At 43.4% G+C, this 22,984-nt stretch overlaps 1 protein-coding gene across 5 annotated transcripts in view; it reads right to left on the bottom strand.

The window, feature by feature from the left end:
- The window catches only part of DPP6 (dipeptidyl peptidase like 6), a 540,763-nt gene that overhangs the window by 234,258 nt on the left and 283,521 nt on the right, over positions 1-22,984 (bottom strand). The window contains exon 1 of one of the 5 annotated variants that reach the window (XM_032098961.1): positions 13,851-14,641. The exons of the other annotated variants lie outside the window; for them this stretch is intronic. Within the exon in view, the coding sequence (XP_031954852.1) occupies positions 13,851-13,907 (57 nt within the window). The 5' untranslated portion in view covers positions 13,908-14,641. Of the gene's footprint in view, positions 1-13,850; positions 14,642-22,984 lie in introns of those variants that run through there. 5 annotated transcript variants of the gene reach the window in all.

The following is a 22,984-nucleotide window of genomic DNA, read 5'->3' as shown; positions in this document are numbered from 1 at the left end:
TTGATGATTACTATACAAAATGCAGTTCAATAGTTTTTTTGTCATGGGAGCCACACACTAATCTTAATTGAAGGCTTCTATGATGGAAAGGAGCTCTACAGAAACTGTCAAGGCAATGAAAAGTAATGAAGTATAAACATCTGAGTGTCACCTCAATTTAGTCTCCTTGGAGCAACTGTCATCTCTTGTTTTAACAGCAGTTTTGGCAATAAAAATAAATAAAAGCTATGCATTACACCTGATGAGCAGCCAACCACACATTAAAGTACAAACAGTATTTGGTGTGTAGCTTGCAACAAGTGAATTCCTGATTTTTTCTCTTTGAACAACATAAACCATTATTCAAGAAATGGGCCAAGGAAAAATAAAACAAAGGCTCAGTGGATATTGGAGGCTGTGTTTCTTGCAACCCACAGGCACCTGTGAGCAAAAATTTAAGAGCCTGGTTAGAACTGAAGGAAAAATAATCTGGAAGATTGTTTGAAAAATGTGTATCACAGTCTCCCTGAACAGCGACTCCACAGAGGAAGAGCACACTCGTGTAGCTTCATTATAATCTCTCATTAACTTCTTCCCCAAACCTCTGCTACGTCTATTCTTCTGCTCTGTGGGATTATGCACAATTGGTGTGTTACAGTAGGCCTTGCTGTAGCAACTTACATGAAGAAAGAATTGATTCTTTCTCCAACTTTTTTTCATAGAGGCCAAAGAGAAATGATAAAAAAAAGCTATTTGGGAAACAAAAGCAAAGAGAAATAAACTCTACTTGCAGTGAGAGGACTAGAAGTAGCATGAGCACAGACCATCCCAGTAGGATTCATTTAGGATTATATTTTTAGCCTCAAGTACATGCTTTATTTCTCATGTGTATTTTACATGGCCTGTTGAGCTCAATTACTTCATATCTTTGTGTACATAAAACAGTATTTCCAGAATGCTTTATTACAGAAGTAGCAACCAGCCAAGCTCTCTTTACTTTCCTAGAGCAAGATGGGGAAGAGATTTATTATATTAATTGTGTGGGGGTGTAATTAACTCCAATTATATCAAAGTGGGACAAAAAGTTTCAGTTTTCAGAAATTCTAAACCTTTGAGAATAAAAACAGAAGCTTATCACATATTTGGGTAGCAGAGACATTTTTAGAACAATGAGGGCTTTCTTTGATTTGGTAATTCCCGATCCCATTAAATCTGATTTCAGTCATTTTTGGTTTTACTTTTTAATGTAGACACACATATTCTTAGGTAAAACTAGGTTTATGGTCCAAACATGTTCAACATGGAACCATAGTATCATAGAATGGTTTGGGTCAGAAGGGACTTAGGACTAGACCATCTTGTTCCAACCCCCCTGCCATCGGCAGGGACACCTTCCACCAGATCACGTTGCTCCAAGCCCCATCCAACCTGGCCTTGAACACCTCCAGAGATCCAGGGGCAGCCACAGCTTCTCTGGGCAACCTGTGCCAGGGCCTCACCAGCCTCACAGTAAAGAATTTATTCCTTATATCTAAACCAACCTGATCCTCTTTCAGTTTAAAACCACTACCCCTTGCCCTGTCACTACATGCTCTTGTAAAAAGTCCCTCTCCAGCTCTCTTGTAGCCCCATTTAGGCACTGGAAGGTGGTATAAAGTCTCTCCAGAACCTTGTCTTCTGCAGGGTTAACAACCCCAACTGTCTCAGCCTGTCTCCACAGGAGAGGTGCTCCAGCCCCCTAACCATCTTTGTGGCCTCCTCAGTCCTTCTTGTGTCAGGGACCCCAGAGCTGAACAGAGTGCTCCAGGTGGGGACTCACCAGAGTAGAGTAAAGAGGGACAATCACCTCCCTTGACCTGCTGTCCACGTTCCTTTTGATGAAGCCCAGGATGTGGTTGGGTTTCTGGGCTGCCAGCTCACATTGCTGGGTCGTGTTCAGCTTCTCATCAACTAACACCCCCAAGCTCTTTTCCTCAGGGTTGCTCTCAAAGTCACCTGTCCCTGCCCACCTTTTAATCCTGAGCCACCAGCTTCAGCCAGCTCCCCATCCATCCCCAGGAAGAGCTCCACGGAGATTTGAAAGGTTTCCCCAATATATTTTGAGTGGGATGATTTACGGGGAATATCCTTGCACAAATGAACTGCATTTTACAGAAAAACAACTATGCATCATAGTTTCAAACAGCTGTAATTTACAGCAGATAGATCACTGAAGACTTAAAACCTGGGCTTAGCCTGTGACAGTGGCTGTGTGCTATTGATCACTGGAGCCTCTCTGGAATTCACAGCAGGATGCTGAAGAACAAAAAAAAAATTGCTCCCTTTTGGCATGACAGACAAGATGACAATTTATTTACTGATAACACTGATTTACTACCCAGATGCTAAGAGCATTATAACTGACTGGAGAAGTTCTAAAATTTATAGGAGCTTGCAGGAATTTTAGGAACCTACAGGAATTTATAGGAAGCACACTATCTAGAATGGAGATTTGGCAGAGAACCTATGTGGTCCCCAAGTGCATTCTAGTCACCTCCCACCTCAAGGTCAGGAGAAGTGCAGTGTGGACAGTATTTCCTCACAAGCAAGAGGATGGGAGCCAACAGGTGATAAAATAAATCTTCTGAAACAAATGATGAGGAAACCAGGCCCACAACCTTACCCCAGTGTGTATACAAGGCCTAATTTATACTGTGGTCCTAATCCTGAAGTCCATTCTCAGACAGAGCTCCATCAGATTTCCATACCTCTGAGAACCTAAGAGAAACTGGATTTCTGGAAGAAACACTTCTCCCCACTGTGATAGAACAGTACAGAGAACTGTTTATAGCATCAGCTATTTCTATAATAAAAGCCACATGAAAACAGAATGAGCCAGCTGGAATAAATCTGTTAGTTACAAGTTTGTTGCTCTTGTAGATTTAAAGCCTTAATTTTCTTCATGAGGGTTTCCAGGATAGTGAAAGGTAGTACAGGGGCCAGCTCATGGCTTGATGAAGTCAATAGATTTATTCTCAATGTAGACACTCATGTAAAACATCCCTAATTTCAGATACCTACACTTTCCAGAATTACTTGAAGTTCTCTGCTTTACACAGGAATGCTCTGTTATCGTACAGCCCAGTATCAACATTGAATTCCTTAACATATTTGAGGGAAAAATGCCTCATACACAACAACTCAGTCTTGCAATCTCCCAGAAGGGCTTTGGAAAGCCCAGTTTGCAAAGAAGGCACAAAACCAAAAGAAGACATCATCTATTTACTTATTATCACCCTCAAAGGCATTATGGGTGGGAAAGTAACATTCCTCAAGTAGAGGAGGAGTAACTGAGGTCAGCTGGTCCTGCCAAGAGACACTGATTTGGACAAGTGAGCACTGAACAGCCCTCAGCAACCAAAGTCAAAGCATTTCCCAATCAATATAATCTTACTAATGCACAGACTGTATGTGTAAAGTACTTTCCAGGGCTGCTCCAATCAATTTCTCCTTGGATTTTTCTGTCCCATATTTTCACAACTGCTCTTTATCTGGCTTGTTTAGCTTGTTGGAATAAAACTTCTAATTACACCATGACTTGCAATAGCAAAGTCAACTACCAATATAGTCCATGTTAAACCCCGTGTTGTAGCTTATGAGGAAAACACCATGGAAAATAAATCAATTTAATGCAATTGAACCTTCCAATGATTGAGCTCACAAAGACTGATCTCAAATCCTCGCTAGATACAATGGATCAGCATTCTCAGCAATGTTTGCAAATTAACTTTTAAATCACAGATATTGGGACACGAAAATTAGAAAAAGGTAGCTTGTTAGTATACTAGATTCAACTAAACTGTGAAGTGCCAGGGATTCTTAAGGAGAAGAAGCAAAGTTGGGAAACAAATTTCCTGCTATGAGGACTAGTCAATGCTTATTATACACAGTGCAAAGACATCTACAGAATCCCAAATTTAAGTAATAAAAAAAAAAAGTTGCATTATGCTTCCCCACCTTGAGCAATTCCTCCTTTTTCTCTAACACCACCATATCTCAGAATAATAACAACCATGAAGGTTTTCCTTACTACATCCTTCAAGCTATATCTGCTTTTCCGTGTATTGCCCCATGTCTCCTCCCTCTCATTTAATATGGGCAAAGTTCTAAAATGCTTTCCCTGTCCATCCTTGAGTTTCTATCAGTAGGCACAAAATGCTGCAAATGCATTTGAAAATAACCTGTTTGCTCCTGGCCATGAAAACAAAACCATAAAAGTGGGAGGCTCTCAGCACACTTAAGTGCAGTTACAACTTAATGTACCATTTGCTAATTTCTACAACCACACTAGGTATCAGACCCCTTTAAACCCAACACAAAAAGAGTTGAGAGGCTGGTCACAGTGTGTGATTAAGCTAAATTAATGGCCCAAAATGCATTCCACATAATATGCTATTATATGTTTATAACAGTATCTCTGACAGTCTAAATTAACAATAAATTAAAGTCTAAGTTGTGATTTCACTTTTGACAATATCTTACTACAACTAAGTCTTAAATATCTGCATGTAACTATTGGCCTACAGACATAAGTGAAGGTAATGGAGACAAAAACTGCAGACTAATTGCTTCAGATGAAGGCTTATTATCTCTCCAATTTCAAGCTCAGCAGCAGTTAAGCAGCAATAGAAACTACTTTAGCCAAAGCATTGTGAAACCTTATGTAAAATTTACTTTTATTTTATCTCTCTTACAGTGTTATAAACAATAAAATGAACATCCATTTCTTTTCAGACCAACAAAGGATGTAAGCTGAAGGGTTAAAAAAATAAAAAAGGCAACAATTCAGCCTCCAGATTGGCTTGTTTTTGCTATTTCATTCAAACTCATTCTCTTTCCCTTTCCAATGGGTTTTTGCATGATCTTTTAATTTGTAAGCTCAGTTTAACTCTTCATAAGTATTTGCTTCAGTCTTTCTCATCCTCCTTCACCATGAGACAAAACAGGGTTTGGTTCCCTGCCCAGCTTGTGTATTCATACAGGTGCAATGAGGGCATGAGGCTTTCCCACCCTGGGATGGATGGTGAATACCCACCAAAGAGTAAAAAGGGACAAAACAGTTTTGAGGGAGCAGCAGAGAGATGATGTCTGGATGCTCCTGCTCTCTTGGTGACTCACTAGGACGCCATCACTGACTCTCTCCATCCCAGCACACACCAACTCTAACAAACTGGTCTATCCTCTGCCCATGATCATCTGCATTTCAGCTTTTTTAAGGTGGTCGTTTGAGACAGGGAAATGCCTTCCAACAGGGCTCCTCACTCACCAGCAAAGCAAGGATATTGTCCCATCCTTTCAGCAGCCTCTCCTGCCAAGGCCATTAGCCCAGAGGCACAGCCACGGTGCTGGCACTGTGGGGTTATTTGACAAGATCCCAAAGCAGAGCCCCTGTTATGCCTCTGTGAGCAGATGATGTTCAGCAGTCTAGGACAAAACCTGCTCTGAGAAATTATGGTCTATCTGCACTTTTCACCTGCAGTTTCTTTCACAAAATAGTATCTCATAATAGTAATAGCCCTACATTGCTTGCCACTGACCGTTTATCATGCAGACAGCACACAGGTTGTCTCTCAACAAAAAGCTTCAGTCCTGCAGCAGTAAGGGCACAGGCAATCAGGGCACTCAGGGATGGGGAGCACGAGGGACAATGAGAGAACCAGAGCCCTTTTCCTGAGCAAGAGGGGGACCGTAACCATTTTCTTCCTCTTGTTCTTTTGGGAATCTTCTCCCCCAGCAAAGACAGCTGCTGCCTTTTCCCCACCATACCCCCCATACAGAAAAGCAGGCCACATCTCTGGTTACTGTGTTATTTAAGTACTTATTGTGAAGGCAGGGTGCTTCTGAAGGGGAACAGGGTATCTGAGAGCTGGCAAAAATAAACCCCTCTTTGCTGCTTTGCTCAAGGCAGACAGGTGAACAGGTGCCTGAAGCTCCTTCCTCCCCAAGCATCTTTCACCACCAAATCCAATCCCACTTCTGCTGTAATTCCCATAACTAGTCCAGAGAGTTAACAGTCACTCACCATCTCCTCTCCTATGGATTACATAAAAGTTAGGGTTGGAAGACATCTCTGAAGATCAGCAATTTCCTTAATTTTATATAGTAAAGGATTTTATATAGTGAAGGATTTTCACCAGTGGAGGCAGGACGTAGCTATGTCCTCTCCACTTCCATCACACTTAAGAGCTTCTGCTTCCAACAACTTCCACAACTTTTTTCAAGGCTTTCTCTCTACAAGTACCAGACTCTGGGCTTCAGACTTGGCTCATCCCCTCACCCTGACTTTCAGGAAGATGCTCTCCATCAGCCTGCCAAGTGCCGAACTTCAGCTTCTGGCTTCCACTTCTGAAAGGTTTTGGTTTAACCCATGACCCTGCATATCCTTGGCTCATCATCCCGCCATTTACTTTTCCATTTAAGCTCTCTGGCTCCTAATTATACTGCAGTATTTCTATTGAAAAAAATATTAATTACTCCTTCTCGGAAAAGGTCTCTGTATTATGCAACGGAGAGCTGAAAGATGCATCTCCATCTTACCTTAAAGTATAAAATTGCTTCAAGGTCCCAAAATCTTAGAATCAGATACAATCCTCAGATTCTGTGCATTATCTCTCTCTCATTTGCAAGTTTGCTTATAACTGTCTCGAGTCCTGACAGCATTTACCTTTATCTTGATATTTTTCTGCTGAAATTCTTATTCATATCTAAAACCTTCAGAATGAGTTTTAACTTTCAGGTTTTCTCCTGTGACCCTGTCCCTCCATTCCCCAAACATCAAGGAATGCATCTCTCTGATATCTCAGTTACTTGTGCAGCCTGAGTTACTACGGTATCTCAGAACTCCATATTTCATGTACTTATCCTCAGGAGACTCCCAGATATTTTTTCTCCCATTTTAGGCAACGTGGACTATCTCAGCAGAAAAGAAACTGCTAACTGCCACTAAGGACCCAACACTCTTGCTCAAAACAGCAGTGGAAGTCTGCACACAAGAAGGATTAAGTTCCATACTCCACCCACTGAACTGTCCTTCAAAGCTAACCAATAATCCCACTCAAAATTTGCTGTTAAGTCAGAAATTCATATTTACTTGTCTTTCCTTTCCTGAGAACCTTCACTGATTTTAAATACAGGTCCCTCTCCAAATTTATGTTTAACAAATGTTTCAAACTTGCTGAATGCACTCCTCTCACAGTTAATTCTTCACATCTTCACATCTGCACTTTGAAGAAGTGTGCTCAGTTTTCCTGGTCCATTGCTGCTGGCACTTTCTCTGATTCTATTTTCATTTACTTAAATCCCACTTAAGAATCAGAGTGGGCAGAACAGAATGGTGAAAGAAAAGATGAAAGGAAAAAAAAATGGACAAAAGATCAAAAAATGCGAACGTAAAACATACAGAATATACTATATAAAAAATAGACATTACTGTACTCTGCATCATTTTAGAAGTGCTGCCTTCTCTCATATCATCCAAAGAGACCATGATTCACCACAACTTAATGCCTGATAAAGATCACAAAGAAGCAGCATTAAAGGCAGAAGAACTGAAGGCAGGTACAACCATTGTTCATGAAATGCCTGTAGCAATGCACAGCACTGTTAATAGACCACAGCTGGAATGACACATCGAATTCTCTGAGAGTCTTGTGGCATTCAAACACACCCTGATGACCCCACATAACTGGTGAACTTCAGAGACAGATTATTCTGTCCGTATCCAACAGCAAAAGAGAGATTTAATAAGAAAGAGCGCAACACAAAGTGCCTCTGCCAGGAATGGAGGGAACAGCTGTACCAAGGAGAGTGGCAGAGCACATCCCACTTGGTCAAGGTATAAAGAGCGTGTAAAATTTACACCATCTCAAACAGCATCCTGTGGAAATGTACGAACTTTAGAGGCTGTGGCCTTCCAGAGGCCTTCCAGAAGCACTTCCATTTCAGCACTGGATACTGAAAAGGCTTTTCTGCAGTATCCCGTTTTTTGACACTCCAGTTTTACACCAAACATGCTCCTTTCCACCTCTGTCTCCCCCTCTCCGTTGCTTAGCTGAGTGCATTCCTCATGGCAAATTAACAGCCTGAAAAGACTGCCAGTTTGATGCAATTCCATGTTCTTGAATACAGTGTTCTTGGGAGCGCTATTACGGAAATTTAATCTCTTGAGGAATAGATCAGATGCCATTAACAGAATGAAACAAATGTTCTCTATGAGTTCCTGGAGAAAGCCTGTGTTGGGACAACAATAAGACATGTAATTTAAAGAGTTGTTTTCAAGAAAAAAAAATTATTCTTTCACATGAAGAATTTTTATTTTTAAAAAATTATGCCCTCAAACAGCAAATACTAAACAGTTCCATTAGAACTAAAGAAACCTATTGTTTTCTATGCAAATCAGAGCTTTCTCCTTTTTCTCTTCTCATTGACAGACACCTTCCCAAAGTGGGCATTGCCCCTGATTTCTGCATAGCAGTAATAACCTGAGCCAGAATACTGCAATGAGAATGAGGGATTCTCACCAGCAGGGCCTCACCTTTGGGATGTGACAGTTTTCAGCTCCAGCCAGGAACGTAGGAGCTCTGCTATCACAAGTCACTGAGATAACACGCTAAATTAGCTCATCTCCTGGGAGACTCACTCCCACCTGTTCAACTGGTCCAGGCCAGGCTCCTTTCAGCTCAGTGTTGGGTCTAGGCATCTCAGAGGTATTTCATGGTGCGGTTCCATTCCTCTGTGTGGATTCTGTGGCACTGGGATGCTGCAGTGGGGAGTCTGACTGTGCCAGCTAATGGATCTGTGAATCAGGGCTTTCTTGTGAATTCACAGCTCAATCTGCTTACAAACATTCAGTTACAACGTGGAACTTCAAACCTTGCTGAAAAAGAGAGAGGATTCAGCAGTGCCTCTTTGTGATCCAGCACACAACAGGCATGGTGTTGACAAATAGAAGGGAAAAATCCCTTCCCTATTTCAAGACATAAAGTGCACAACTTATAATTCATGCCTGAACCTGCTGTACACTACTGCCTGTTTACAATGTGAAGGGATCCTGCACTCTTTGGACATAATCTGTATTGCTCATGTGCTGTATGGAGGCTTTGTTGTCACAGAGGATCAGGATTGCTGCATTCTTTCATGTAGAGCATGTAGAACCAACCAAGACATTTGGTACCCAGGGGCAGTGATTTTCTGGACAGCGCCCAAGTGAGCAAAGAAGATCTGGAATGATTTTTAAGTCACACTTCACAGGAAAAAAAAAAAATGTATATAAGAATATCTTTAGGTACAGGAACAAAGCTCACATGAAGTTTTTATTTGACTCCATCCATCCTACTAAAGACATGGGGGGCACTTCTAGTACTTTTGTTCATTTCAGAACTGCACAACTGACCAAACCCCTCAGTTGTACCCATCTACCATGCTCTCACTCAGATTTTATAGTCGATTCAGAGTACAGAAACTGGCTTCATTTCAGATGATGCTTAGTGAGAAGATGCTGAACAGCCTCTAAAGGACATTCACACCAGTCTGGAACAAGCTTGAAATAACCCCGCATCCCAAATGTGTGTTTGGGACCTCAATATCATCTCTCTGCCTCGCATAGGGTGGGTTCACACTGCTTCCCAATGTGAGCACACCCATATTTTTTAGTTTAAGCTACTCTGGGAATGAAGTAAAAGCACAGGACTGAACTGACAATGACACAGAGTATTTATGACCTTGCAGGAAGACAGCAGGGCACACAGGGATTGCCATCCCCTGGTACCGGAAATCCCAGAATTACCTGAATTACAACAACACAGGGGGAATGCCTGCATAATGCAGCTAAAGTGCACACTTGTTTTCTTATTTGGATAAAGTTACACAAGGAGAGGCACATTTCAGCTCAGTATATTAGATACTCCTCCACCTGTACCCAGTCTTCAAGATACTACAGGCTATTTCTGTGAAGTAGGGTGGCAGGGGAACATTAGCAGCATGAAATATTAATCTTTCCATCATTTTATTCCTGAGTGTGGCCTAGGTTTTCCAAGTAAAATGTGTTCTCTTTCCCCTTGAAGACACCACACCTCTTATTTGGAATTCCAGCTGTTCTGTAAAATTCAGAATTGATTACCTTAATGACAGCTAATAGGCAGAACTGTTCTGTTGATCTGATTCCACTCCTCCATGGAGCCCACTTCAATAAGGCAGCCCTCAAGCTATTTTGTCTCCTCACTTATTTTTTGGTCTTTTACTTGGAGTTCCATGCAGTCATTAACAACCTTGTCTAGGACAGCAGCACATTTCAGAGCAGGATCTTGCTCCCCATAAGCCCATGACAGCTCTTCTCTAGACAGCAAAAGAAATGAGAACAATCCTTTATTCTCCGTGTTCAAATACCCAATTAACCAGTCAACCCTTTAAATATGTTTTATAAAAAGTGTTCTTTGAGAATCTGTGATCCTGTTATACTTGATATGCTGACTCACTTTTTAAAATATTTAACAGTCTCATTTTAGCGTTATGCCTGTTATCACATTTTCATTAAAAAATCAGCCTCCTTATCTTTATATATGACTGCAGAGCTATTTGCTTTCCCAAAGGCCATTAAAAGTAGCAAGAATTGGGCTAAACTAAGATAACAAATTTACAGGCTTATGTTAAAACACAGAGATCTTCAGCCTGTGTAAATAGCTAAAGCACATTGTCAGAGTACTTGACCTGCTGTTGCTATTTTCTTCTCCTTTTTAATGGAAAAGCGTTTTAATGGCCTATCCACACATCCAGCTAACAAACCCCAAGAGAGAGAACAAGATTCTCTAGTCCTCTGGAGCCAGACCCTGAGTCTATCAGTGTCTGCAGGCTTTGCCATGGACTTCTGAGCACTGGGTCTAGCAGAAAGCCAACTGAGATAATCGTGTAGTGCACAGTGTCCAACTCCAGCCCCCTAAACAAGAAACCACAGCTGTGTCAGGAGCAGCCAAGTGCACAGAGGCAACCACATCCAACTCACATCTTGATCAAGCAATCACAACTTGACAGTAACAGACAGCATTACTTATCACTTACAGAATGTTTTCTGTACATGATGTCCAAAAGACTTAGAGTTCAGACTCATGAGACAGATAAGCAAGGAGATAAATGATTGGAATTCTGAGTAGTTTAACTGCCATGGAGGTGAGCAGCATTACTTATCAGAAAGATATTGTATAGAAGCATTTTTAATTACCTAAGGAAGAAAGGGATTGCCTGCCTTCAGCAGCTAAGGCAGTGCTTTACTTATCTCCACATCCCAGTGATTTTCTAAGTGTTATCATTTTTGTAAATCTCAGGACAGAACATGACTTCATTTGCATATAGACACATGAGTCTAAAGTAAATTTTTTAATTTATGCCTGCAAAGCTTCTGCAGATGTTTTCAAACTTTCCCCACCCTGTTCCTGCAGTATCTTTTCATGCCCAGCTTCTGTTTGGGTTAGCATGGTAGGACACAGCACAGATTTAAGCCAACTGTGTCACTTGCTTGCCTCTGGATCCAGGGAATGTCACAGCAAGGAACACATAAAAGGGATGGTCAAAATCTCTTACGACAGCAGCAGCTGCTGCTGAAAAAGACTCAGTCCTCTACAGCCAGACCAGCACTTTGCCTTCAATTTTTCTCCAAGCTACATTTTTCAGTTTCTTGATCACTTTTAAGAGAGGAGAAAAAATCTCAATAATTCTTGATATGCATAAGCCTGGAAATAGAATTTCAGCTAGAAATAGAATTTGAATAGAGCCTTTTTTCAGTTATGAACAGTTTTAGATAAAATAAGGGTTTAGATCTGCTTTTGGTGTTGGAAGATAAAAGTGCACTCAAATCAATAGACAGAGAATGGATTCAACCCCCCGCTGTCAAGCCATTTTACTAATAATGTATTGTGAAAACAATAAAAGAAATTATGGGAGTGAGCAAAGTTGCTCACAGACTCAGACATTAATATTCATCAATATGATTGATATTTATATATTCTTGGTATTTCTATTTCATGCTCACACTAGGGCAGAGCTGAGAGAGCACGTACTTCCAGAATATTTAAGTGTACCATATGGGTATAATTGCAATTCAGTCAGTTTTAGAATATACTCAATCAAGAGTCTGCATAATACTGAAGACCTATTCTGAGCACTTTATACTTCACGTAGGAAGACCAAAGTAGCAAAGACATGGCATGCCAACAGCAAAATGGCATTAGGCAGGTAACACTACTTGAAACAAAAACACCTCTCCTTTATAAAAAGGCAACATATACTTCTTGACTTACAAAACCCAATACTTTCACAGAGCTTTAAGCCACACAGCCCTCTTTGTTCAGAAAAGGCACTTATAAAAACCCCTGCCTCCAGAAACACAGGTAGACTCGTTTTAACCTGCAGCAAACAGTGACAAAAATACATATTCCAAAAGCACTGAACAGAGAAACAAAGTCCAACGTACACAGGGTTAGATGAAGGCATTAGTTTCTTTACCCTGAGTATCAAAGTTGCTTCCTTCTTGTTTTCTCTGAACCATTGAGCCCCTTTTGGTCATTAGTATAATGTCACCCTGAAAATGCAGATTATATGATGCTATTTGTGGTGCCTAGTGTCTTCCCATGCTTTTCCCTTCCCTAAAATACATTACCAAGAAAAAAAAAAAAGAAAAACAATATGTGAGGCTCTCAGCCTATCAAGCTGGGAAGAACTATTTTAAGAATTAATTTGTGCCCTGAGAGATCTGTTTAAATTATCCTCCCGTGCTGTTCTAACCAAAGATTAAAGTGGAGAACTTCCAATGTTTTAAGGAGATGAGGAAAACTGAAGAACTGGAGCGTCCGGGCTCCACCGTGCTCCCCCAGGCATGGCCCGAGCATGGGGAGGGGAAGGTGGGGATGAGGAGAACGGAGATGTTGATCTGCTGGTGCCCCCGGAGCCCAGGAACCTTCACCAGCCTCAGAGATCGCAACCAGACTTTCCCTTATGCCACCACTTTTTTAGCTCTGCCCATCCTTTACAGCTGAGGACACATTCCTTTCTTTTTCTCCCACCCGCTGCGTTTTAGGGAAAGTTTTGACTTCATTCCGTCCTGGTAAGTGCAGGCAGAGAGGAATATCCTCCAAAATACAGGTTTGACAGAGAAAACGAAGTCTTTGACTTTCTACCTCTACAGAAACATGTAAAGCTGCATAATTTCCCTACCAAGAGAAATAAATTAATCGAGTTCAGATATGGTGTGAGCACAGCAATTTCCCCCAAAGCCAGTAGGAGTTTTACCTACTTGCAGCTGCTTTTTGCCTCCCCTGTCACCCTTGCTTGCTCATGCACAGCCTGGGCACATGCTGTACCCTGAAGTGCCCTTCCAAGACAATGCCAGGCAAAAAAATTCACTGAAAGTGCACAACAAAGTCCGAAGCTGAACCCCACTTTTACAATTTTATTTCTATCCGCAGAGGGGCTTTTAAATACCCTTGCCCCCTTCCTCCAGTGAGAAGGGGCCTCCATCCCAACATCCTTCCCCCTTCTCCCAGCACCCATGTAAGGAACAAGTTACAGAACAAACCTCTATAGCCTTCAGCAAGAGGTACAGGCTGTTAAAAATAGCACAATTTCAGCTTCTCCCCCAAGTCTCTACACACACCGAAAAAGCAGACCTTGAACCCAGCTACACAGCACTTTCCTCCTGCCACTGACTGGTGACTCAGTTGACAATTTTAAGAACGCACACCAAAAAGATTTAAAAAAAAAAAAGAAATCATAATAATCATACAAGAAACACAAAGCTACACAATGCAAATCTGTATCTGCTTGAAATTGAGGAAAATAAGCATTACCTGGTCTTGCTGTTGGGCTTGTTTCCCTGATGCATTTTGCTCCTTGGCTGTAGTCATGCTCACCTATTTGTGCCCACTGCAGTGGCAAACAGGATTTTACTCTCTGTGTGTGTGTGCGTGTGTGTAAGCTGGTCTGTGTGTTCAGACATACACGCACACACACGCACACACACAAAGACTGAAGGGATACGGATGAGTAACTAGTCCATCACTCAATCACCAGCTGAGAAATTTCCCACCCCCACAAAAAGAAATAAATAAAAATGCAATGTAAAAAAGCACTAGTCTGGCTGTCTTCCCCCTTGAGCCTCTAAAATAAAAGCAGAAGCAGGAGCAGAGAGAAGGATGCTGTGGGGGCTTCTTCAATTAGCAACAGCCTCTGCAATCGTCACAGAAACAATGATAACTGCTTGGCAACCAGCAACTGGCAGCTCGGAGCCGGAGGCAGCGATGTGGTCCTCGCTCCCCACCTCCACGGCGGCCGCCCGCGCCTTGCGCATGCACCGGCTGCCTCGGCGCTCGCTGTGCGGCTCGCCGGGATGTGCACAGCCGGCTCTCATCCCCCAGCCAGGAGCGGCGGCCAGCGGGGCCGCTGCCCCATCCCGCATCCCGCGGCGCTCCTGGCCGGCGCGCTCTTGTCTTCTCCCAACTTGCCGAGGCTCCGGCGCCGTCAGTCGCGGCTCTGGGGCAGAGCCGTGTCAAGGGCAGCCGCTGCCCCGCTGCGAGCGCACGTTTGCAGGATGCAGCGCGCTCCCAGGGAAGCGGGTTCGCAGCCGTGGGATGCGGGGAGCACCGACGCTGTCCGGGGAGCTGCCCCCTCACTGCCGAAGGGTGAAACGTGCCCCCAGCCTCCCCCAGCCCCCTCCGTGTCCCTGGTGTGACGGGGGCCACCGTGCACGTCTGCTGTGGTGGCTGCCATGTAGGTCACGTTGCAGGGTGACACACGAGCACGCGTTGCCTGCTCCGCGCCGCGCTGCCGTAGCTCGCTCCCTGCAGCTTCTCTGCCACAGCAGAGATCTCTCCAACACATCAGAGCTGTCAAACGGGCCTTCCGAGCCCGCTCGCCCACCTTGCTGTCAGCCCGGGGTGACACGGGCTGTGCCTGAGCACGAGGCACAGAGCAAGTGCCACGCTCCAGGAAGGGCACCGCACATGGCTGGACAAAACTTAGGGCAGCGTGGAGGTTATTCAATATTTGCTTGAGACTGATGCGAGCCCTCACTCACCCCAACACCAGGTGACACAAAACTGCCACGCTGCTGCTCCTCCCATCCTCACCTCCCACCCAGCACACCCAGGATGGAGCCCAGAGCTGTCCTCAGTGCTGTAGCGCTGTGTAAAGGTGAATGTTTTCTCACTCACGTGATGCTGAGATCTCTGCTGAGTCTGCGGATAACCAGCTAAGGAAAGGGAACATCAGACTGTTTATCTGACAAGGAAGTGATTATGCCTCATTTGATCCTCAATTTTACAGCACGGATTTATTATACAAGGTCACATTCACCAACACCATTACGGTCAATGTCTCCTTACACCTGGGATAATCTTGATCCTTGGTTCAGGGACACATCAATGGCAGGCCAAGTTTTCCTAAAGACATCTACAAGCCACCACTCAGACTCCCTAAGCATTTCTGCATTTTCACCATTACATTCCCAGAAGTTCATAGAAACCATGAAGTAAAAGATCTACAACACGGAATTGTGCTGGTAGCAAACAAGACAACCTTGCCTTGTCCCAGGTGCCACAATCCAGGCAACAGCTCATTAAAAAGAAAAGTGAATAGCACCTAACACAAAATAATAATTTGCATTTAAATCTATCAGCCTGTGTTGATTTCATGCTGGGTTATACTCTGACACAGTCCTAGCTTACACTGCAGTTCCAACTCTTTAGTCCCCATAGTTTAAGTCACAATATTTTCTATATGTTTATAGTGAGGTTATTGCTCATAAATTTTTCCCCAGCCATCAGAACAGAATTGTTTTCAAGGTTTTATATAAGTGGATCAGTTTGAGTTTTCCAATTGGCTTGGTCTACTTTTCTACCTGTTGTGAGTGGTAATGAAGGCTTGCTTTACTCCACACTTCTGCTGTTTTTCTTTCCAAGAGGAATTCAAATGTAACAAAACTGTATTTGGAATTGGTGTGTTGGTTTGGGTTTTATTTTTATTTTTTTTTGGTTGTGGAGTTGTTGTTTAGTTGGTTGGGGTTTTTTTTATGTACATGCTGGAAATTTCTGCAAAAAAATGAATCTCTTTTTAAAACATGGGCCATTCACTGTGTCCCTGACCCCTCAGTACCTACACTGGCAATCCCTGAACTTAATTGCACTGCATGCCCTCCCCATGCAGATTCAATTCTTTTACAGTTAATAACTTAAAACACACTGCTTTTCACTGTTTTTCTGGAAATGGCCACTCTCCCTTACAAAGTAGATTTTTTTTCCACTAAGCTTGTTGTTGGGCACCTAAGAAGTTAATTGTGCTAATTAGTCCAGCAGTTAGCTATGCAAATGCATGTGGCTGAGCCTCATTACATGGTGCATTAGGAGGCTGCTGTTCTGACTGGCTCTCCCAGTGCCTGGCACAGCTACCCCAGTGTTCCTGAAATGCCTGGCGGTACCTCCTTGCCACCCCTGACCAGCGCAGGGTGTCTCATCCCCTCAGATGGCCACCAGCTGCTCACTGCCTGGAGGATATGGCAGCAGGGGCAGTGACATCCCCTCAAACTCTCTGTCACCCTCCTGCATTGATCAAAGGGGTTCTGAGGTTGCCAGACACCTCCTGGGGTGACACTGGAGGAGGAAGTAGTGGCCATTGCCATTCAGAAATGCTCATTAGTCACAGGCAGAGAATAATCTCCTCTCACATTAGCAGGGCTGAGGCCATCCTTCCTGACCTCTGAGCTATGTTAGGTACCAATGCTATCGCTTGGCTGAGTCATCACTGATGAAAGATTAATACACCCCTATCAAAGGACAGGAATCTGTATCTGCCAAACCTGGCAGGCACAAGGATGGGTCCCAGACACTCCTATTTAGGGTATGGCAGGAGGCATTGGCAGACAAGGGCCCTGGGAGTACGACCTTCCAATCCATCCCTCCCCACAGCATCCCAGCTGATCACAAGGATACAGGGAGCTGTTTGTTCCTCCCTGCCAGGGTCAAATACATACCAGGCTTTTCACCCCCTACTACCCATCATTGCATCAGGTTTGTCTCCACTCCCTCCCCGTGCCGTGTGAGAGGTCTGTTTCCAGACCCTGCCGCAAAAACTGCATTCCCATGGTGAGCAGCCTCCATCAATCCATGTAGTCCACGCTGTGCCACCACTGGGACAGCTCAGGAGCCCCACTATGAGCACAGACACCTCTCCTCACTAACCAAGATGTACATTCAAAATGCCAGCTACAAGCACATGAATGCCATCCCCATGCTTGACAGCAATTATTTCCTCAGCCACCACACCAGGACAGACAGCCAACTCCCTCCCATCAGGAGAGGAACCAGCGACAGGTGAAAGGAGCTGTTCCCAGCTTCTCAACTCATCTTCACCCAGGGTGCTTATTTCAACACAATCATGCAGCACTGCAGTCATACAGATAATTTTTAATTACCTTGTAACGAATTAGTCACACATGTCCTAGAGCATTTTCTGTTAGAAGGAAAGTGCTTCATTCTCCTGAGACTGGCAGAAACAAGATTATGGTCTGGGATCATTCTTTAATTTCTCCTTGGAGTTCACAAAGTCACCACAAAACTTCCTGCTCAAAGACTGTTGAAAACCTTGAACACTGCAAATAGAAATAATTGTTCCAGTGGCTCTGGAGGACAAGGTGGAACAAAAGCTCAAACTGTCATCACCACAAAGCTTGTGAACTTTTAGGAGCTAAAGCACATCAACCTTTGTTTATGATGATGCATTACAGCAATGCATGATAGTAAAAGGAGCAGTTTGTTACTGCTCCCAAACATTTTTAAGCAGATCAGGATACAAGACCATCCTTGATTCTGCCCTTCTGTGGAGGTACAGGTGTCTGGATGCAGAGCATGGAAAGCAGCAAAGGGCTCTCAGCAGTCAGTGCAGAGCATTCCTATTCCCTGTGTGTTACAAAGGCCAGATCCAACAGCAGCCTGTGCTCAGTGAGCCCTCCAGCTGCACACATCTGTTCCAGGGAGCACAGACTAAGAGCAGTGAGAAGCCTGCAGCAGCAGCAGGAACAGTTATTGGATGCAGAACCCTTGTGCTCCATTGAAACCTGGGGTTCTGTACCACACTGGGTTATTTATTCCCCTTTCATTGCCACATCAAGGAAGTTGAAGCCAGTGGGCAAAGTGGGTAGAAATTAACTCTACTTGGGTAACCACACCTTTGAACAATCTGCTAATGTTCTCCCTGCTCGAGATAATGACCAGATCCCATGGAGAGCTACGTAGCTGAATTTTTTTGTGGGTCTAAGCCATTAGTACTGTTAGTATCTGGGGTGCAGTAATGTGTTACCTCCAGCAGAACACATCACACAATCTCATTTCATACATCCAGCCCCTCTGAGCTTCACGCTCACTGACAGTTCCTACTAGTTTGGCTGATTTGCTCTCAGTTCAGGAAGGACACAAGGCCCAGGAAAGCACATGGCAAGAGAAAAATTTACTCATAGGAATGTTACAGAGGAAAAGTCCTAAGGGCTACAGGTTTTTAAAAAAGTTATGTAGGTAGTAGATGTTTTAAAGACAACTCAGGAAGACAGATGGACTCTGCCAGCACAGGCATCCACTATGAGATGAGCCTTAAAAAGGTTGCAGACATGTATTTTATCATTCAGACATTTAAAATGTGGGTCAACACAGGATGCAAGGGAAACAGTGCTCAGTGTGCATTGGTGCTGCTTTCCAGGCCACAGAGGCAGAGGGGACACCAGGCTGGCAGCTTCCTGTGTGAGAAGGTCTCCCTGAACAATGTTCTTCTAAGACCAGCAGCATACTCCAAAAAAGGTAAAGCCACTCAATCCCCAAGACTGATAAAATGCCTTTGCAACTGTCCTATTTGTTGCCCCACCATTCCAATTTTCCTAGAGAAATTCTAAGAGGAACAAGAGGGAAAGGTCCATAAAAATCAAGATGTCCATGGTCCTGAACATGTGCCAGGGCATGCTGGTGACCAGTTACCACTCCTCAAGTCCCAGTGCCAACATTTCATCCACACAAAAAAGCAGTGGCACAGCCCCTCTCCTTCTGGACCTGTATGGCTCAGATGCAGTGGGTCAGAGGGGGGTGTGTCCTCCTCTGCAGATCCTTCTGGAGGTCAAGGACTCCTCATTTGGCTGATGCCAGAGCACAACAGAGAGCTGTAAACCCATGAGGGCTGCATGGCTAGAAACTCTTTTTACACGAGTATATGGTTTAGATGCTTCAGAAGCACCCAGATATTCTGGCTGTTCATTCTGGAGATTTCTGTTCTGTGCTCATCTGAATAAGCTTTGGAGAGGGAGAATTTAATTTTTTTTTGTTCTGAAAGCACAGTTTGTGCCCTGCCCCTCTCCAAGAATGTGACAACAGTAATATCACGTTATTACACAGCAACATCCCCAGTAGGAATGTGGAATTGGAAACACTTAGATGGGAGATCAGCTGACATCAGCCCTACTCCTACAAAGGCTGCAGAGCATCTCTATTGCCTACACACCATCCCCAGCCCTGCTTCTCATAATAGTTCCTGTTAGAAGACCATAAAAATGCTTTAGTCTTGTTCCAAGTTAATCCCTAGCTTTGGCAAGATTTCTCCATTTGTCAAAAGGCATCCCAAAACTAATTTTATTATAAAAGAAAGTAAGGACATGCATTAATTAGCTTTATCTTTCATCAGCCCTGCTATGGTTGCCCCTCTCTGGCTGTCTCCAACATGTTGATTCTACCAAGGGTTAGTCATGGGAGAGTCTCTATGTCCAGAGGAATTTTCAGAGGCTCCACTGAGGACCCCTCTGTCTTGGGGATCCACTCTGATGATTTTTCAGATTTCAAAGGTTCTGTGAAAGGACTAGAGGCAATAACAGATTATGAATATAGTTACAGTTAAAAATACATCACATTTCCATTACCCATGACCAAAATCATTAAGAAAGCAATCTGGTGTGCTATTTTCATTTAACAGATCAAATCCAGTTTATTTAGTCAATGCCATTAATTAGTTATTTGCATGAATATCTGTTCCTACAGGGGATACACTTCAAAATGTTCCCACCAGCATGAGAACTCCTGCTATCTGAGACAGCAGGTACATGGCAGCAGGGGACACAGAGACAATGGGCATTGCAAGAACGACTTGTGTGTCTGCATAATAGTCCTGTGGTGTTGCTACTATTTGTCCATTACCAAAGCCTCACTAAGTTCCCTTCTTTTTTTTTTTTTTAATCTTGAACATGAGAAGGTGGTTTAGAATTATTATAATAGGTTTGTTTGAAGCACTGTATTCTGCTGCTTCCCATTTCTCTCTCCCGCTCCGAGTTCCAGGACCCCACAGTTCATGGTAAACAAATAAGACAACACGGGGATGCAAGCTGTGAAGAAGTCTGCTCTTTCATGCACAGCTAGAGCTGTTTTGCATAGCACTTTCCTGCCTAAATTGGAGCGTGACTCTGGGGAACACAGCAGGTACTTGTGCCCTTCTCAGTTCTGGATTCCGTACCCACTTTGGTTTGCCTACCCCAAAGATCAAGTGTGTGTTCTGACAGTCAGACTTTTCTGTTGAAGTAGCTACTGTTCAAAAACATTACTTTTAATCCACTGTGGGGTTATTTTTTGAGTCAGTGTATATATTTTAATACATCATCCCAATCTCAAAGGCAGGGGATGAGCAGTGCCACAATTGTTTGACGCTGTGTTATCCCTGCGTGGAATACAGACCCTGTCGCTGGCTTTTCTCTGCCTGCTCCTGCTGGTGTGACCTTGGCAGCTGCAATGCAACAGATGCCTCTTTCTCACTTGTTTATCTGTGTGAGAGAGGCTTCTGAGGCCCCAACTTCAGTGCCAGCTGTGAATGGTCTCCAAATTGTTTTTTCAGAGTTTGCCTCCTCACAGTCTGGCTTAGTATTCCTGCTCCCTGTGCTCTTAGGGATCAATATTCAGTGACATTTTCCCCCCACACCTCCTGGTTATTTCTAGGTAGCAGCTGAATTACTTCCTTATTGACTCAGAATGTGTTCTTTTTAACTGTTGTTTTAGGAGTGGAAGAATTTATTTCTTTGCTCCTTACCTTTATTTTTTTTATTTCATTAAACATAAATTTTACAGAATAGCCACAACATATATTTTGCAACTGAAATATCCATGTCAGATGTAAAAGACATCACCAGTGATGAGAAAATACCCCCCCCCCAATCACTGTCAAACAGAGAATCCCCATCTTCACAACAGCTGCAAACATATTAGGCTATTTAGCAGCCTACTGCTTGGAAAAGAGAGAGCCTCATCTTCATTTTTAGCTCCAAAGTGATTTATAGGATAAATAAATGATCTGCATGTAAGATGATGACTGGTTTAAATGTAAATGTTGTGAAAGGCTTCTTGTGTAAGCGCATACATTGCCTGAGAGATCCTCGTACATAAAAGCCGCAGCTGGAGCAAGTGGCTTTTTAAGCATTTGTTTTATGAAGTACACTTTTCATTGCAATGGTTGTTATTTTTCATTTACTTTTATATCAGCTTTAACAAAAAAGAAAAAGAGAGGAAAAAATACCTGTACTTTCAATATGAGCCATACACTTTCAATAGTGATGCAAAATACTGACACTGTTAAATGGATGCATAAAACATACATTCATCTTATGGATGCTGCACACTTGAAAGTTACACTGTGACAGCTTCTGAGGTCTCACAGGGGATGAAGGCATAAAGGCCAAACAGCCTCGGTCTCTGAACATAAAACTTGACACGTGGCTCCATCAGATCCTACAGGCTGGGCAGGCTGAGCCCAGCTTTAGGCATTTGGAGAGGATCTCCTCGAGACTGTCATCACCTGTGGCAGAGGGTGTAACCACTTGGCCCTGAGGAGTGGCAACTCATTGAACACCATGTTAGCCTCATAACTTCTCTCAGATATTCCCAAACAACACCAAGAGGTGCAAGGATTTCACCTCTGCCACCTGTACTGGTGTTTTCCCTGGTGTTCTCTGCCTCCCCAACATGCTCACAGGAGCTGGATGGGTTGTGGGGGTCACTACCCTCAGCTTCTGGTGGGGGCTATGATTGCTGTGAGGGTTTGTATGCTGGTGTGTTTTTTATCAAGCGTTTCTAGGTCTCTTGGAATTAAATCTGTTATGGTAAGCATATGTTGCTGCATTCCTGCTAGCTCTGTGGTAGATAAGTTTTTCCACCAAACTAAAATAACCTCCTCAAGAGACTGAACAATGAAAACACTGCCAACACTTGTCTTCTCTAAAAGAGGCACAAAGGGACCCAAAGCCCTTCCTGTCTGCTTCATGTCTTTATTTTTGGAGAAGGCAATCCCACAATGTTTTCAGATTCCTATGCTCAAGTCTGAAGGTGGAAGGAAGAGGAAGAAAACAACACTTGGGCAAAACTCCACTAAGCAGATAAAACAAGTAAAGCACAGAGTCATGTCACCTCACTCACTTTCCCCCTCTGTGCCTCAGTACCCACCCTACATTCACCTTTCTGGACTGCAGGTCTTGCACAGTACATGTACTATCCCAGAGGGCAGACAAAACATGTTACTGGAATGTTGAATGCTCTCTAGTGGAAATGCAATTCATGGAAAATGGGCCAACTGGAAAGGCCTACCCAGAACCCCTGACACAGAGGTAAAAGTGTGTGTTTGCTAAAATAGATGAAGGAGATGAACAGAATTGGCTTATTAATACTGCAACCTCAGTAGTTGCTTCTATTGTGAGGAAACAAGAACAATGCCTTGCTCTAATTTTTTTATAAAACAGCAGTTTTGATGTGCCATTTGTACCACCTCAGAGAGCTTTCATTTTCAGAAGCATGCTAGTACTACATCATTGTTTTAAGTGCCTCAGAGAGGTACTCTTCAGCTCTGAGGATACTGCACCAGACCAGATCCCCAGCTCACTTGTAGACAGATGACACAGTAAAGAAAGTGGAAACCTTACAGCATG

Source organism: Corvus moneduloides, chromosome 1 (assembly GCF_009650955.1).
Source record: "Corvus moneduloides isolate bCorMon1 chromosome 1, bCorMon1.pri, whole genome shotgun sequence".
Taxonomy (NCBI): Eukaryota; Metazoa; Chordata; class Aves; order Passeriformes; family Corvidae; genus Corvus; species Corvus moneduloides.
The sequence above is the reverse complement of the archived record's forward strand: the minus strand, read 5'-3'. Positions and strand labels throughout refer to the sequence as shown.